This window comes from Scedosporium apiospermum, assembly GCF_000732125.1.
Source record: "Scedosporium apiospermum strain IHEM 14462 chromosome Unknown SEQ_SAPIO_0104, whole genome shotgun sequence".
Taxonomy (NCBI): Eukaryota; Fungi; Ascomycota; class Sordariomycetes; order Microascales; family Microascaceae; genus Scedosporium; species Scedosporium apiospermum.
The window spans coordinates 69,857-87,980 of record NW_015971805.1 but is presented as its reverse complement, the minus strand read 5'-3'; the positions used below and the strand labels follow the sequence as shown (position 1 = coordinate 87,980).

General features: G+C 51.3%; 4 protein-coding genes across 4 annotated transcripts; 2 read left to right on the top strand and 2 right to left on the bottom strand.

The window, feature by feature from the left end:
* Positions 1-200: 200 nt before the first annotated feature.
* Positions 201-3,010, bottom strand: SAPIO_CDS6509 (uncharacterized protein; the record flags this gene model as incomplete). Its single annotated transcript, XM_016788592.1, has 6 exons — positions 201-742; positions 799-1,871; positions 1,931-2,010; positions 2,240-2,279; positions 2,378-2,515; positions 2,652-3,010. 6 exons carry the CDS (start codon positions 3,008-3,010, stop codon positions 201-203), a joined length of 2,232 nt encoding a protein of 743 aa, XP_016641745.1.
* Positions 3,011-7,408: 4,398 nt separating this feature from the next.
* On the top strand, positions 7,409-8,897 carry SAPIO_CDS6508 (uncharacterized protein; the record flags this gene model as incomplete). Its single annotated transcript, XM_016788591.1, has 2 exons — positions 7,409-8,370; positions 8,447-8,897. 2 exons carry the CDS (start codon positions 7,409-7,411, stop codon positions 8,895-8,897), a joined length of 1,413 nt encoding a protein of 470 aa, XP_016641744.1.
* An 820-nt stretch (positions 8,898-9,717) lies between these two features.
* Positions 9,718-12,198, bottom strand: SAPIO_CDS6507 (uncharacterized protein; the record flags this gene model as incomplete). Its single annotated transcript, XM_016788590.1, has 5 exons — positions 9,718-10,037; positions 10,117-10,940; positions 10,997-11,463; positions 11,522-11,746; positions 11,809-12,198. 5 exons carry the CDS (start codon positions 12,196-12,198, stop codon positions 9,718-9,720), a joined length of 2,226 nt encoding a protein of 741 aa, XP_016641743.1.
* A 460-nt stretch (positions 12,199-12,658) lies between these two features.
* On the top strand, positions 12,659-14,310 carry SAPIO_CDS6506 (uncharacterized protein; the record flags this gene model as incomplete). Its single annotated transcript, XM_016788589.1, has 2 exons — positions 12,659-12,717; positions 12,765-14,310. The coding sequence occupies 2 exons, from the start codon at positions 12,659-12,661 to the stop codon at positions 14,308-14,310; spliced, it is 1,605 nt and encodes a 534-aa protein (XP_016641742.1).
* Between the last annotated feature and the right edge of the window lie 3,814 nt (positions 14,311-18,124).

The window sequence follows — 18,124 nt, the reverse complement described above, 5'->3', positions numbered from 1 at the left end:
AAGGTCATTCATCACCCATCGAGGTTAACTGCAAGAATAAGAATGTTACGGGTTACGAATTATTGAGACTTTATCTGCTCTCCGCCGAGCGAAGCATCTGTAAACGTTAATCTTAACATAGCTGATGTCCGTAGGAAGCGAGGCAGTTGAGAATAAAGATCTCCAAATAAGTTAGATAAACAGGTAATCTCAAGGTTACTTTACCGTTGGACATTAATCGCCACCCCGTCATCGTGAACTCCATCCCCGACATCCGCCAGATAATACTTCAACTCCATCCCCCTCACAGCCATATCCCTCTCTTTAGGCGTCAGCCCAGCCAGACCCCTAAAACACCCTACAAAGTAGTCTGACCGACCCAGGACAAGTAGTGTCCCGACAATGGGACTCTCTGTAAAGACACCCAGAAGTGCCGTGCATCGCGGCCTCGCGGCGATCATAACGACTGCAAGGATGACTAGAATTACCATCATAAGCGCTAGTATGGCCACAGTCATCCAGCAGGAGACGAGGTGCTCGGTGAAGGTTCGGGTGCGGTGGAAAGGGACGTTGGCGAAGAGGAGGGGGAGGAAGTCGCTCAGGATAGTAACAAAGGAGACCAAGGCTGGGAGGACATGGCCGGCTAGGATGCTCCTAGGAAGGTGTGTATAGGGGTCCGTTGCGTAAGGAAGGAGGATTGTCGTCTTTGCAGGGTGTCGTTGGCCTATTGACAAGGCGTAGAAAGGAGTGAGACGAGTGACGCCTGGAACGAGTTAGCAAGTGAGGGCCAATATGAAAGGTTCAGATGGTTGATCGCACTAGTAAATACATTGACCCAGCCAAAATTGATGAGGACACCGAAGATTGAAAACAAGAACCGGGGCCCAAAGTTCTGGCCGCTCATAAACCTTTCGAATCCGGAACTGCCGCCCGTTAGCCGGTAGTAAATGATGATGCTCATGACCGCGGCTAGGAGAACTGCAAAAGCGGCAAGGAGCAAAGTGGCTTTCAACAAAGGGTCAGAAAGGCATGGTTTCTTCTGGTTGCTCTTCCCATAAAAGCCATTTGAAAGTGGTGTCTGTGGCGGGTTGAGAAGTTGTATGCCGTAGTCCATGCCACCTGATGCATTCTGCGACACACCGAGATAGACTTGGAGCCCGCCGACCTGCTTCTTCATATCCTTGACTGACAGGGAAGCACTGGGACCAATGAGAAGCGAGCCGAACACGCGGCGCAATTCGGGCGACTGCGATAATGACGCAATCCCCACGATGCTCCTTGGATCGGCAAGTACTCCTGTAGACCACTTCCGAAGCGCGGCGGCCAAAGCAATGGCGAGAAGCACAATTAAAGCCAGCAGGGCCTCCATCGTACGCACGACCTGCGGAACGGCCTGCATCTCTGGAACACAATTTTTATTCTCGTCGGCCGCGCAGGACCCGAGCAGCCCAATCGTCCACGACTCAGTTGACAAGGGAGCAAGAATCGCAGACGAGTAGACGAGACACGCGGTTATGAAGGGCACGAGAGCAAAGACCGCGCCCGGTCCCGCGTAGTCCCGGATCATAGCCTTCGTGACGGTCGTTCCCTTCGGGCCAGATAATTTGTGGAACGACTCCAACGACGTGGCGTGTAGGTGAAGGATCTTCCAGGGGATCGCGAATAGGGCGGCCAGAAGCGGAGCAAGCATCGAGGCGACGAAATGTTGTCCGGGGAATGCGCTGGTTGTCCCTGATTCGCCTTGTCCGAATGGGTCAAACAGAAACTTATCTTTTGGGGGGGCAGTGGGGGGCTGTGTGCAGGTGGGGAGGAGAACGGCAGTACTGGAGAGTTCGCACACCGTTTCATAGGTACCAAGTGACCTCTCAGTTGAGATTTGCGTTCCATGATTTCTAATAGATTAGTATCAAGTAGTGGCGGCGGGACCTGGAATCAAGTGGGCATGACATACTCGGTCAGGACCGGAGACACGGTAAAACTCCCCGAAACACTGCAATCCATTTCTCCTATTATCGAGAAAATGTCCTCGGTCTGGCGTCGTTCGATGGTAATGTCTCTGACATATACTTTCGTGAGCTGTATCGATGGAACTTGGATTGGTCCCTGGGATCTCGGGAGTTGATGGCACGAGACCTCAAGAAGAACTATGGCTGTGAGGGAGACCCCGATAAGAACGAGCAAAGGTGGCCAGGAGAGTATCTTCGGCTTAAAATGCTTCTGCGCGGGCATCCCTCCATGTGTTGTTGGCACTCCAACATACTGTCGCTTCTTTCTCCTCCACCAAAGAAGCACGAAAGCGGCTAAAAGAGCAAGAGCAAGAGGAACAAAGGCCACTCCGATCGCCGTTTTGTATTCTTTTTCTAAGGGCGGTAGTATTCCGGTATAATTAGCCGGATACTTAGGATGCAGGAGCCGCTCGGTGGGAATCATCCCCGGAGTGAGCGGGTGCGTCTCAAGCAGCGACAGATCAGATGACACCCACCGGATCTGAATAGGGTCACGGACCTTGATAAGATCGAGCAGTGTTGTTCCCCAGCTATCAGTAGTGAAAGTTGCGGAGGCACAGTATCTTACCCCACACCCATCTCCAGGAATGGTGCCCATACCGCTAGCTCGGCTGTTAATAACTTCGTCCGCATTGCGACATGATTGGAGAGGGGGAACAATCTTACCTCGGACAGCACATCATGGCAGTCTCATCCGGCTCTTCAGGAGGTCCACGACTGCCTAGGACGGGACGAGTGAACGCTGCCGCCCACCCATCGGGACAGATACCCGGCGAGTAGTAATCACCATCAAGTTGCCGGCACGCCGTCTCGGTGAAGGGCATCCAAGTGTCGGTAATGGATGCACAGTGAGGGGGGAACGTGTAGACATCCGTCATAGCACCTGCCGGATCCCATCCACCATGGCGCTCTCGAGTTGGGAGGCCGTTGGTCAACGGAGGTGTTTCGAAGTTTGCGAGATCTGACTCTTGCCATCGGATGTTCACGGAAAGAGCAGTTGTCCCGCCCGAGATGCAGCCAAACATCACATTTTCTGCGCACTTAAAAGAACTGCTCCGTCGTTTAGTTTGTATCCTGAAAATAAGGAATCTCATTTGCGTTTGCTTGCCTTGGACAGCAGAAAATTCCAGTCTCGCCGGGGAGCAGTTCAAGCCCCGTCGCTGTGCATCCAGGCGTGTATCCTGATGGGCATATGGCTGGCGAATAGTACCAACTAGCAAAGGATTTGGTGGTTGATGGGTCTCCCGGGAAGCAGGAGGCCAGGCTTAGCTCGGTCACTGAGCTGAACCATGACTCCTTGTCGACAAAGTCGCCGCAAAAAGACGGGGGTGTGAAGATGGAGGTGACAGCAGCCCATGGGGTTGGCTGGGTAGACTGCGATTTCGTCGTTGAGGACATTGGATTCTTTTGCGTCTATTTCCGTTGGAAGTACATTACTTCGTACATTGTTTGTATTCGCAAGTCGGGAAGAGCAGAAGGAGGCGAGTCGAAGCGCCTCTTTGGTAAAATACCATTTCAGCCCAAGCCTTGTCCTCGCGCAATTGCGGCGCTATTCCCGATCCGGTGCATGATAGTCAATATTGGCTTTTCAGCTGCATTTTTATTGAGACGGAAATGGCGTTAATGGAGCCACAGTGGCACTACGAACTATGCCACTACTCCCAATGGGGTGTCGGGAATATGAAGAGACCGCCTGACGATGCAATCTCAGGAGTGTAGGGCTGACCTGGGCAGAAAGGAAAAACCTCGCGTGAAGACATCACATGTTGGATCGACAGTTCTGTTCTTGCACTCCAGAGAGAGAGAGATTCTTCGCAATCTAATCCCATTGTAAAGTGTCCTTCTCTCCTTCGGTCCAGGGGTTTCACGGCCTCTCTAGGAGTGTACCTCGGGTCGAGAGTCAGATATCGCCAGACGAAACGTGAAGTCGTCGACGAGCCCAACTGTTCGCACATCCGAAGTGTCCGTATCCTGTCACCAGTTGCACTTGCCGCTCGCCTCGTTCATCGGGTTCGCGACCACGGGTCGATAGGGGCACTACTCCCCTTGGCCTTAAAATTCGTAGATTAATAGGAATGATGTGAAACTAGGGCGAGCGGCCAAAGCGGTTGTTTGTCGCTTCTCCGTTTACAGCCTTTGGTACATGCAAATACTCTCATTCCAATTTCCAATTTCCAGGCCACCTTGATAGCGCACATATATAACGGATTTGCAATAATCGGTGTTAGTAGACAAGAAGGGACACTCTCTACCATGTCACTCAGCGAGAAGCTTAAATTCGATTATGCGATTGAATGACATTCGACCAGATCTGTGCATTTTCCCCGAGACGATCCGTTGCATATGTACCCACCTCTCACTTCCGCCTTTAAACCTTTAAACCTCTATAACTTTGGCGCGCCATTGGCCTTGCCCTTCGAGACATGCCTGATTGCGAAGTCCACAGCTGCAGAATATCCAAACCCTCCAAGCCCACAGATGACCCCCACAGCCTTATCACTAAAGTAGCTATGTTTCCTCCATGATTCCCTCGCGTGAACATTGGAAAGGTGAAGTTCCAAGAAAGGGATGCCCACGCCTAGAAGTGCATCTCTGATAGCCACGCTTGTGTGCGTGTAACCGGCTGGATTGATGATGATGAAGTCTACCCCGTCCTCCCAGGCCCGATGGATTCTTTCCACGATCACTCCTTCGTTGTTGGCTTGGAAAGTATCAATCTGGACGGGGTGATCCACGGTTTGCTTTTTGACGTCCTCGAGAATGTCTGACAGCGAATTCGAACCGTAGATGGTCGGTTCTCGCATGCCCAGAAGGTTCAGATTTGGGCCGTTAAGAATCAAGATGCGACAGGACATGGCCGGCTGAAGTGAGGAATGATGGGAACTTTTGTGTATCTTCGAGGGCTGGGAATAGAGTAAATGGTAAGGTGATACCGTAAAGGAGATAATAATTATCGACGCTTCAAACCCGACTACAATAACTATAATATTGATACAACTTTGAGTCGTCAGTAGTATACCAGCGGCCGACTCGTCGAGGGCCTTATAGGTCCTCTTTAAGCGCAACAATACTTCAACAAATGCCCAACGCACTCCCGAGGACGGAAGCCCCCCCAGTGTGGCGGCGGCAAAGTCTTCTTCCGCGACCCACATTTCGGCCCGCTTCTTGAGTTCACAGCTTCTGAGGTAAATATTCCGCGCTCCTTAAGGTCGGGAATACGAAAAGAAGTATTGTATTTCTGAATACTGGGACCCATCTGCTTGGTGTCGGCTTCCAGCGGCGTTTTTCTTGAGCATCGAGGGGGGCATTGACGCTCGCGATACTTGATGTCTCCTTGGAGCGAAGGTTTTCATTCTTCTCCCACCAAAGCTTCCCGCACAAGCAAGAACCGCTTTGGTAATATCACCAAACTGCATCCGCAAGTTTGCCTTATTCAAAATATCGTCTTGGCCATGGCGACATTTTAGAAACGACTGCGCCGCCGCCGTCCAGCAAGCAATGGGTTTCTGGAGAATCAAAAGAGAATTCCGTAATATTATCACAGAAGCAGATCTAAATGTGCCTTTCATAGAAATAAATGATTTCTACCTGTTACGAAAGAAAAGACCCAAATCCTCCGGCGTGCCCCCTTGTTGGAGAATTGACAAAATTGAACCGGGCTGAACTTGAGCGCGTGTCGTGATCATTTTATCGGAAACTCTAATGCCCGAAAGAGTCTGGCCAAAAATATCTCGAAGACGGTGCACATCGACCCCCTCAATAGTAGTGCCAACCGCGCCCGTTCTCTACAGCTTGTTTATCGATGGGGCGTGCTCACGATAGGCGTTGTGTTATCGGAGTTATAGGCATGCCGTTCATGAACAACCTACGACAAAGTTTCGGCATGAGGTCACGGTGCCTAGCTCAATTGGCTCAATGAATCACAGCCACTATCATCATTCGAGATGTGATCCCTCCCCTTCCCGAACAGGTCCCTCGGCTTTGTACAGTTTCGCACGAGTTTTGGGGGGTAGGGGGTGATGCTCTGGTGTCTCAAATGACTGACATCCTTTGGTTATATGACGAGGGCTGTCGGAAATTAGAAGGGGAGGTCAATAATATGTACCTCGCCATGGAGATGGGCCGCGTGCCCTTTTATACTGCTATGAGCTCAGTCGATATGTCTTATATCTTAAATCGTACATCGGCCTGTCTCTGCGGCAATGCCATCCCCAAAGGGCAAAAGGATATGTGATGGCTACAATGCTCTGGAAATTGAAACATGTGGGATCCCCCGCCGAGCTGGGCGAAAGGTATCGTCTTGGTCTCTGGTGCATTTTCCCTCACATTTGTTCCCAGCCCTAGAGCTGCTTTCGGAAAATAGCCCGGCTGGCACATCTCGTACAAAAGCAACCACGTCGCACAGAAGAGTATCTTCGTGCCGGCTCTTGATTCACGAGGAAGTTAGGGCAACGGGGAAGGGACTCGCGGATCGACTCGACGACAAGATCTACCTTTTAATCGCCAATATCCAATCATCCAGTTAATATTTGTGAGTCTCGCGGGTGGTAAGATTGATTGAGTGAGAGAGCGAACACTGATGAAGAAGACGAAAACTGCCAAAATTTAAACGCCACCGATCATCAAGCTACCAAAACTGTCACGTGAATACCACACGCAGATAAGAGAATGGTGGTACCTGGTCGTGTGAAAGATCCTTAAATTTGGGCCGGACATGTCGGCGTCAGCATGGTGCCATGTGCAGTGCCTTGAGGTGTCCGCAAAGGGAAAAAGACCAGGATGATCACGAGATATGGGGTGATGTTTGTGGCTTTTCCCGAGGGACTCGACCCGGATATCACCCACCTGTCCGTTGCAAAGAGAGGTCTCAAAGAATCTTTGCTAACCGGTTCCTTAAATTTAGATTGTTGTTCGTGAATAGGAAGAGCTGGCATCACTTCAGTTCCAGTCGTCAATGCAGCCTCGCATCGAAGTCAACATTGAAGCTTATGATCATCATCGAGGTAACACATTGATCCGATCCATCTAACTACTTCGTACCTCTCGCCCCGCGTTTTCGCCTCAATAACAGAAAGGGCACCGTACTAACATTTTCCTTTTTTGCCCTCAGAACTAGACATACACTTCTCACCTGCTCCTTTCTCAATAGAATTCCAAAGAATCAGATTACGATGGATTTCCTCGACGCGCGGCACGATGTTTCTAATCACCTTTTTTCCGGAATCGACGGAGAAATGATGGAAGGGATCGAAGAAGAGAACCAGTGGGAAAGGCAGGGGCGAGAACGAGAATCACGAGGCCCTCGGGCACAACCACAGCGATCCTGGCAAATACAAAGGCAGGCTCAACTGGGCGTCCCAGAACAGCCGCGGAGATTTGTACGACCAGATATCAGCTATCTCCCTCCCGAACATCAAGCCGAAATGGAAGAAGTTTTCAGACGTATCGAAGAGCGAGAAAACGATTTGAATTGGCAGCTGCCCCAGGCGGACCGAAGGGCCGAGTCCCTTCGTCGCAATGACGAGCGACTCCATATAGAAGCGGAGGAAGATCCCATCGTCTTCCAAGCTCGGCGCCGTGACATGGAAATCAAATGTCGCAAGCAAAACCTAGACAGATTGGCGAAAGAGAAGGGCATAGTGGATCTCGTCAGCCAGGCGCTACAAGACCCTAGTATATTTTTAGAAAACCAACTGGCCCGCGGTTGCCTTCTCGGCAGGGTTCCCTACGCGTACGACGAACTCGAATTTTTGTACAAGGTGATAGGAGAGGAGATGCCTAAGGAGAACAAAGCAATATATGGCAATAGCCTCCGTAGGTCCATCTGTGAGGCGCCATACAAGTTTTTGAAGTCGCCGGAAGCGTGCAAGCTCATTATCTGCGATCTCCGGCTTCCTGACGATGGCAGAATTGATGGCATCCAGGCCATGTATGAAGAGCAACTGCGCCTCGAAGCGGACAATGCAAGGTTGGAGATTGCGAGGGAGGCCGTTCGAGATGTCACCGAGAAGACCCTACGTCACTATGGGCGTAAATTCTTGCAAGAGTACGAGGCCGCCGCAGCACGAGGCGAAGAGCCTCCAAACCCCAAAGCCATCTGGGAAACCGTGAAACCTAGGGAGAGGGCGAAATGGGTTGATGAACTTCTTGATGCCCGTCGCAAATATGGCTACTCGGTTTACAAGTCTGAGGAGGCGACTCAGCGAGCCCAGGCGCTAGAAAGATGGATGGGCATTTTCAATGACACTGATCGGACGGATAATTTTGCAGGCTACCAATCCGGCATATATCATGAGATCAAGGGTGCATCGCAATTGGGATGGTTGACCCGCATCGACTGGGTGGACGCTACTCTCTCTGAGAACGATCCATCGTCGCTAAGAAGGTACGCATTTTTCATCCGATTGAAAAGGTGTTATACACCTATCCACCTGACGCGGACTACTAACGGAGCACAATAGGCACTTCAAGGAACACCGGAATACTCTGGACAAGTTCCCGGGGATTCTGCGCAACACCTTCCTTGTCATCACTTCTGATTGTATTGCGCCCGAACTGGATCACAAGGACATCCAACCTCTGTTCATTTCCAGTACTAGACAATTTGGAGCTGACAACTTAGCCCCAAGAGACTTGGCCAAGCTGCTCCCAGAGGATATTCCACCAGTATTTATATGGGCTTATGACCCAGACTGGACACCGCCAGATCCCGACTCCCGTGTTGACGAGGATGGGTACGAAGGCAGAGTCAAAGTGCCCCTTCCATTGCTCTACACCTGGTTCTACTTTGCGCGGAAGGACGACATCTATGATTTGAAGGAGCTATGGAAGAAGGCACTGGAGCACCCCGACGAAATATGGCGTTGCAAGGGGCACCACCTCGATCCGACGATCCCCGATTCGTTTGTCTAGTGTTTTTCTGTGAAAGAATTCGATTCGATTGTCCTCGCACCTTCACTCCCCCCCCCCCCCCCCCCCTTCTTCTCCGGAGCAGCTATTGGATGTCAAAACACATGTAGTAATTTGATCGCGTCCCCTCTAGTACGGCTTTAAAATTAGTCTTCCTATAATATTAATAGAATTGTATACCGTCATTGCTTATAGCTCTCACCTCTTCTCAGACCTCTCAAACCACATCCTCTCCGTACTTCGACTCCGTACCTCTCAGGAACAAAGAGAGTCGAACTCCTCAATATAGTGCCAGTCTTGAGGGTTAGCAACGGGACTGCCGACCCGCGACTATACATTTTTGAAGATGCGGATATCGAAAGATCGGCCTGGAATAGGCCCATCGCGGATCGTGAGGATTGGGTGGCTAAGGCTCTCGCCGGCGTGCTGCCGACGTTATCCCCTTTCGTGTTAGATGTTTGGAGCGGCCGGACAAGAGACTTGACCTCGTATTTGCCTACAAATCGTTGGTAAGTCGGTGGCGTGCGTCCTTCTTGGTCTTGGTGAGCGCGTTTCGGCGAGAAGGTCGAGAATCGTCGCTCAGAGTTGAGAAGAAGAGATCGCGAGACGAGCCTTTCCCTTTCCCATCTAACACGAAATTATCTATTCTTAACTTTCATCCGAAACAGATACCGTATCAGCACATGCAAAGGATTATAAACAACATATTCATTGAACGCCAAGGTCTTCCACGAGTCACTGTCGTGTTGCCGCCTATCAATGTCAATGCTAATTAAAGGATATTGCTTTCATTGAGACATTCTTCAAAATGAGGTCTTCATAATCAAGATCCTAAAGAGCTTCGGGATCCAGTCTCTGTCGAACTGCCGCCTTCGATCGTTTTCCTCCAGTGTTCTGGAAGGCACACGCAGACCAAGGGGAAGGCCTTAATCTCTCCGCTAAGTCGGGACTCGTCGCCTCCTATATTGGAAACACCGCCATCTCTTTGGGCTTGGCATCGGGCCTCCCATTCCTCAGCACGCTCATTCATCATGACGCCGGTGGCCCAGCCGTTGTCCCAGACGCCCACCACCCGGAGCATATCTCCACGTTCCAATTCAAATTCACCCGAAGCACGCGGTTGATATGCCCAGAACGGCCACTCTGTCCCCAGGATGAATGTCATCTTGGGAATAATAGTCTTTGAAGAAGGGCAACATTTCTGACTGTGGGCTGGCCATACTTCGTAGTGAAGGTGATCGCAAAATCCCGGTCCGGTGGTATGATTCCTGACTGCCACCGAACTCGTCCGACGAAGCATCATTGTACCATCGTTTCCTACTTGCTGCAGCAGAACCCGCGGCGGCTGCTTGGGAGCCTCCATGATGCGATGGCGCATCTTCAGAATGACCCTCCAGCGCGGACATTCTTGCAATCCGTCCACCAGGCAGCACTTCATAGCCCTGGGGAGAAGCTTGACTTGAGTGGGACATCGAAGGCCCTTTCCTAAAGGGCGGCGGCTGCTTGAATATACTCTCATCGCTACCACGTCTTCGGAGCAGCTTCTTCAAGTTCGTATTCCATTTTTTCTTTGGAGTCTCCCCCGGATTCTCCTCAGGCCTCTCCGCCGGCACCTCCTCTGGCCTGTGTGCGGTCGATGACCCGTCGCTTCCCGGTGGAGTCCGACCTAGCAATCTGCCAATAGTATCAACGTTCTTCCTGACCTTGAGACGGCCGAAGGACCATCTTATATTCCGGTCTCGAACATCTTGTGCGGTCCGAGTGACAGTAGCCGTTGGATCTACCAAGCCTCTGGCTGCGGTGTTAACTTTCGTAAGGATAGAGTCCTCCAGGGAGAAATCAGGCAATGCTCCCATGGGGCCCGCGACATTGGAAGGGTCCTTCGAGGCAATGTCCTGCAAAGGTTGTGTAACCGGACTCCAAGCCCGGGAATGCTGGGTGGCGGTAGTGGACATTGCGACAGGCTGGGAGACGGGAATCTGATCGTCCGAGGGTTGCTCTCGTTGCAGAGTATCCGGGTCCAGATTCGATTCCGAATTCTCTAATCTAGAGATTCATTAGTGATGCCATGGCAAGCGTGGCATTTTGCATGACTGACTCACGAATGGGCATCAAGCTCCGGGCTCGGTGGCTCTTGAGTTTCAGTGACTTTCATCCAGGCATGCTCTCTTGCCTGAAAGCAGGTGAGCCGGCGACTCGGTTGAGGATGCATAAGGGACGTCACAAATTCGATAGCTTGATCGCCCACGTTGGCATTTCGCAAGCCATCCGTGGGGAAGTTGAGCGAACCACGGGCGAACTGGCGAAGCTTTTCATCCGAACCGAAGGTGGGCTTGCCACAGAGTATTCGGAACGTTGTCTCGCCGAGGCACCACATATCAGCGGCGTACGGGTCTGCCTTTTTCGGAACTATATCTGGATGGAAACCGCGTCGCTCGGGAGATATAAACATCGGCGTCCCTTTCACAATGGTCGTCAATGCTACCGCATCTTCGACACGCTTGCTGAGGCCGTGATCACATATCACAACCCACCAGCGATCCGGTGGAGATGACTTGATGAGAATGTTCTGTTGGGTTAAGGCAATCAGGGTTGAATACCTGGCTGCAAAGGATAGACATACGTACCGCCGGCTTCAAGTCGCGATGGGCGAATCCCTCTTCGTGCATATAGCACAGTCCATCCAGCACCTGAGCTGTGATTTCCTGTGCTTCATCCGCGTGCAGTGGGCCTTTCGACGAAATGTAACTTTCCAGGTCACCGCGCGAACAGTACTCCATGGCTATGAACAAATACCGGTGTTGTTTCGTTTGCTCCCACCACCCGTAGAACTGAACGAAACAACCAGAGTACTGGGATGACGCTGTCAGTCTCAGCTGTTTGTTTCTTGATGGGAGAAAGGGGGAACACACACCTTGCGCTGGGAGAACTTTGCCAGTGCTTCCAACTCGCGCATGTATTCCTCCGCTGTGGATAGTCGGTTTGGCGCTTTGGGTTCGCGGGGTTCGTGAATCTTGATCGCTTTGACGGCACGCGTCGCAACCGGAGCAGAAGTGGCACGTCTCGTCACTTTTCTTTCCTGCCAAACGATGCCCTCCCCTCCGTTCCCGATTGGGAATGTGTATCTCCATCGCTCCTCTTCGGTTGCCCCTCTCTGTCTTGAAGAGTCTCGGAAGATGTGTATCGTGTCTCCGTCACGGGCAAGGCGCGTCTCGAGCTTCGAATCGCGAACCAGGTCGGGCAGTCTTACCATCGGTGACAACGAGCGCCGTGTTAAGGGCGCGACAGAAGAGGCCGGATTCATGTTCGTGTCATTAAGTCATGGAGGACCGTTGCACCGTAACTCGTTTGGATAGAGGGTGAGAAATGTTGAATCGAGAGGATTCTGGATTGAAAATGGGAGAGGGTTGACGATGAGATGGTTGTGCAGCCCCTCGAAGGGCCGGAGGTCATGTGGAGTTTAACATCGGGGTTGCCCTGTCTCTCCCTCTGTGGGGACCAACAGACACTCGCACAACCCATTGGTCCATTTGCCACACAGCCCTGCCCCCTCCAACCCACCCGTGGCACGCCTTGATTGGCTCAACGTTATATCTCCCAAGTCGCCTACCCAATGCGGCCCAACCGAAAGAGTGCCTGACACAGGGACAAGAGTTCTTGGACGATCTTGTGAGAAAGCTATTAATTTAATCGGCCAGTTCATTGAAGACTAAGAGAAGGTTCCAAAGTTTCACAGCGTCAGGAGACCGTGAGAGGTTGATGACATGGCCGAACTTGGTCTAGCAGTCGTTGGGGCCATCACGGCCCCAGACCTTTGCATCAAGTAAGAAAGTCACATCATGATGGATTAGATTCTAACTCGGCTCCCAGGTATGGCAAGAGGCTCTTACAGGCCTGTGCCGCGTTCAGAAACGCCGAGGGCGAGCTTCACGAACGTATTCTGTCCGTCGAGGCGAGCTGGATGCAGACGGCTCTCGGGCTGGATTTTGTGAAGAGCGTGGAGAGCGTCATGAACGAGGATCATCGGACGATGCACTACCGGATTCTGGACATGGTTTTTACCAAGCTCAAAAGGGTCATACTCATTCTGGAGGGGCTCTTGAAGAAGCCCACCAAGATGGACGAAGCCGGGGAAGACGAAGATGCAAGGCTGGCGGTGAGAAAGGGAAAGTATGTTTTTGTCAAGTCATCTCTTGATGAGGCTATCGAAGAACTCGAGCAGTGGCAGAGGAAAGTGGAGTCGTCACTTTTCTTGATCATGCGGATAATGGACAATCAAGTCGACACCGAACTTGTGCGTATGCGCCGAGAAACCAGCATCGTGGCCTCGATCCCATCTGCCATGGTAATTAGAGATGGTCTGAGGGATGATCAGAGGCAGTATGGCCTGCAAGTCTTTCTCAAGAAAAGTGAGCTCGACGCTATGGCCAGGACGACTTTGCCATTCTGCAATGCCGTGTTGGGCCAGAGAGCGGGATCCAGCAAGCAACTGATCCTCAATCAGATCGAGTGCTCTCTCGGAACCAGCGTCGAGATCGTGAAGAAGGACGTACGGGACCTAGCCAGGAAATTACGCCACAGAACCCCGCAGACCTTTGGCCTCTTAACATGCAAAGGCGTCGTCAAAGATGAAACAAAGATTGGACCTTTATCGGAGGCGTCCTTTACGCTAGTCTTCGAGAAGCCCGAAGGCCTCACCGACCCCCGCAGCCTCCGGCACCTCCTCACAGCCGGGTCTGCACCCTGCTCGATGTCTGAGAAGCTCGATATCGCGCGCGAGCTGGCCAAGTCCGTCAGCTATGTGCACACATTCGGCTTCGTTCACAAGAATATCCGACCGGAGACCGTGCTTACCTTCGCGGGTGCCAAAACGGTCAGGAGGTCTACGTTCCTGGTTGGCTTCGACAACTTTCGCAGGGAGGATGGCCGCACATATCTCCGTAACGACGGTGACTGGACAAAAGACTTATACCGGCATCCTAATCGCCAAGGACCAACGCCACGGGACGACTACATCATGCAGCACGACATCTTCAGTCTTGGGGTATGCCTGCTCGAGATTGGGTTGTGGCGGTCCTTCGTCCGCTATGACTCGAATTGCGGACATCCTATTCCGTTAGAAGCTTTGGGCCTTATCAGCGGTGGTGTCCACATAGAATACCCAGCAGCCTTAAAGGAGAAACTCGTGGAGATGGCTCACAACGAATTGCCAGCATGCATGGGGTCAAGATATGCTCAAGTCGTCCACACGTGCCTGACTTGTCTTGATCCGAACAACGTTGGTTTTGGACATGAGGTGGAGTTTCAAGACGAAGATGGTATTCGCATTGGAGTCAGGTACATGGAGAAGGGAAGCTACAGCCCAAGGTTCATAAAGGACGCGCTGCTAACAGTCAGTTGGTTCTGCTCCGGCTAGACAGCATTTGCGTTTAAAGCATTCGCAACGCATCTGGCTGGTTTCGATCAGGTAATTTGTTATGTTAGAACTTGGTTCGACCGCGGACAAGGGAAGGTATCTTCGGAGATAATTCCGATATTGTTTGGATGGGGTAGTTCTCGAGTAATCGAAGGATGGTCTTCTCTTGGCGGTTTAGAAAAAGACTGAAGAGTCGCGTCGGAATATTCCCACCAATCCTGGAGGGGAGCATCTTTAGCAGGGCTGCAATATGTTTGAGAAGCTTTAAGGACGGCACTTTCGTTCACCTCATAAAACGAACGCTGCCGAGCCAACGCCTACCAACTTTAAGCCATCTTGAGGCGCTGGCCATATAACCGTCTCGCCCATAGCTTTTGCGAGTGCCCTCCCTAATATGCGCCGCTAGGACATTCGGGAAAAGGGATAGAGTTTCAACGCGAAATATAAACCGCAAGAGCGCTTCTGAAGCTGGTTGGGAGGTCGATGGCTGGGAAATGACTCGGGGGAGGGTTTGCCGTCGGGTCTGTTTCTGGTCAGGTAGGGTCCGTGAGGATGCTGGCGCAAAATAGATCGTTGGATGCGAGAAATGATGCAGTGCAACGCCGCGCGATAAAGAGCTCCTAAGCGACCGTGACAACAAAACGTTGCCTTTTTATTCCCGAATGGATTCGCATACCCATGATGAAACGGTGCCGCGACTATGGTGCGACCCGGAATTCGGGCCCGATGTCGGAAAATGCCTCCAGTGGCAAAAGGCGTTATTTGTGGACGGCGAAAACGGCATTCCGGTCTCAGCTAAGTTCGATCCGTTTTTGACCCTTGGCCGTTTTTTTTTTTTTTTTTTTTTTTTTTTTTTTTCCTTTTTTTCCCTTGTCACTTTGACCTTTTCACAAGGGCCTGTTCCAACACCTCATTACCCCGGCTTTCCGGCGATACTCTTCTTCCGCGCAGCAACCATCACACAGAGATACACCACTCATCGCAATAACGATACCGATCACGGTCATCAGTCCATCCGTTATACCTTAAGCTTCCTCCCGTTCCTCTTCTCGCCTCATACAAAACGGCTGCCAGTCATCCTGGATCTAGAGGTGAAACTCGGCTATTAATCACTGAGTTAAAGGACATTCCCGGCCGGACACTCTCGAGCGAGGCGGTGGAACCCGAAGGAAACTTTTCGCAATCTACAATGCCAAGGTGCTAAGAGGGGCATGCCCACGCGGCTGGTCAGCGGGGAATGGAAAGCATTCTAGGTTTACTAAAATGAGTAAGTACTTCGCGTCCAGGCTTCACCAGTACTTTTGGCACGCGTGTCCCCTAGCCCAGAAGCTGTATCCAACCTCTCGTGGCTCTGTCAGATGGACAGCCCGCAGAGTCTCCAGGAACTGCCTGACTGGGCGAGTTCCCGCCTAAGATCGCATTCCGGATTGGTTGTCCAGATGAGGAATTTAGGCACAAGACAATTAAGTAATGCCATGCCACCCCTCCTGAGTTTGGTTTTCTAGCGCTTTCTCCTCAAAAATCGTACTCTCTCCTCTGGCGAGTACGCCGGATCCTGTCCACGGTGAGTCAAGTTCCTCCACGCCCCATGCCGCCAAGTTTCTCGTAGAACATTGATGTCTGAACCTACACAGCTGCGGAACGTGAGATCGATTCTACCTTTGATGGACGATGCCTATGCATAGGCTTCCGCGAGGAAAATCTGAAACAGCGCATCGATAGAATGTTTAAAAGGTTTAAATTACGATGTATTAAACGATGAATTTGCCTGCTCCAGTGCTGCGTTGATAGACGGCCAGATGCCTCATTGCGAGAACCGGGACCGAGTTCCTGACTCATGCGCTTTGCTTACAAAACTCTCTATAGGGCATAACCTAGGCCTCTTACATCAAGGGTGCACACCGTGGCAGGGCCATCAGGTGGTTCATTTACGAACAGCACACAGATTGGTCTGCTCCCACTCTTAGACAGCACTGTGTGCAACACGCCCCGGGGTCGGAAAGATCACAGGGCTGGCCGGACGGGACACAGACAGGAGGCGTAACTGTCAGTGTTTGGGTCGGTATGATGGTGACTGTAGCGGTTTCCATTTCAGTTTCGGAAGTCGTGGCGATGACTGAAACAAACTCAGTCTTGGTGACAAAGACAGTCGATAGGACATCGTTTGTAACGATGTTAGTGATATCTTCGGTCACCGTTTCCGTCAGTGCATCGATCGTGATGGTGGTGGGCTCAACCCCGAGACATTGGCAGGCAGATGTGTATTTTCCCCAGGACCGACACACTGCAGACGCATAGTGCGGGACAGATGATGCCTCCACTACGCTATCACGGCGTGCCTTCTTGAGAGCGTTGGCAGTGACCGTGACAGTGACAGAATCACCAGTTGCCGTGATGGTTTCGCCAACGGTAAACCAAAGCGTTTCGGTAAGCGTGAGGATGTTGGTATTTATGATGGTATCATCCTCCGTTCGAATGGCGGTCACGGTCTCGGTCACAGTGCTAGATTCGGTTAATGTTGTCGAAAATTAGCGTTCGTTATATTCAATAATTGCTGTGGATGAACAAAGACCGATGCTCACCTTTGCGCCGCTGTCACAGTAACCCCAAGGTTTGATGAGCAGTCCCGGAGGCCATCCGCGGGAGAGGCCAATAAGATAGCTGTATGCAGAGGGCAGAACATCGATTAGCTTGGCACCTCCACCAGGATGACTTTCAGAAACCGGTATGTTTACCATTTGCACAGCGAGCATTTCCGCAACAGGCCGCTGCCGCTGCTGCTACTGATTGAAGGCAGGTGAGTCCTGAGAAAGCGAAGAGAGCCCACTTCATGGTAAACGAGAGACAGAACGAGAAAGCAAAACGAGTGTGATAGAGGCAGAAAGGAGCAGAGCAAAAGAACAAACCGCAGGCGATAAAATCAAACGGGACTTCTCCGAATATAAGACCCGACCCTATCCTCTTTAGTCTTAACTATGGCTTGTCAGCCCTAAGGACATGATGGCTTTTTTGGGGTTTAACATTCGAATTCATTGGAGCTGGATCACTAAACTTAATTTTAAATGCTAATAGCGCTCCGAATTCGTAGGAAGCCTCCGCCACAGCAATTTTCTATCAAAGCTAATGTTGCTGATCTGACAGGGAGTCCTGCTTATATTACTATGAATGAGAGTGATCCTGCTTGGTCGTGCTCGATGTTGTGTCTGGAGTCTTGGAGAAGTGAGAGCGCTAATTCCAAGGCCTTTCTTTGCCAACTGCCGCCAGACCTGTCATGTAGCTCAGGAAAAGCATTTCAACATTGTCAGTCCAATCATGCAAGCGACCGGCCTGGCCAACGGAGGGATTTAACAAAGGGTGAAAGCCAGAACATTATTCAATATCAAGGAATAAACCTGCCCGGTTAGCTCAATCGGTAGAGCGTGAGACTCTTAATCTCAAGGCTGCGGGTTCGACCCCCGCATTGGGCTCAAATCCCAATGCGCCTTCTAAGAAGGCACATCTGTTCCTTTTTTTTGGGTGGCCGGGAGGCGGGTTTCTCTGTTATCTTGTCTAGTTTAATTTTTATCTCGTGACTCTTTTTAAGTAGAGATGAGTCTCTCTGTTGATTGATAAATTTTAAAACTCTCCCAGACGATCGCCCTCCCTTTCCTTTTCAAGTCCTTCGAGGACTTCGACGAGCTCTCTAATAATCAACATTCGGCACTCGCGAGCCCGGCAAGTTGATGCGCGATAACCATCTCTTAATAGAAATAGCCAACCCGTCAAATTTGGCGTCGGTACTCTCTTGCCACTTATCAATGGCCATTTACGCTCC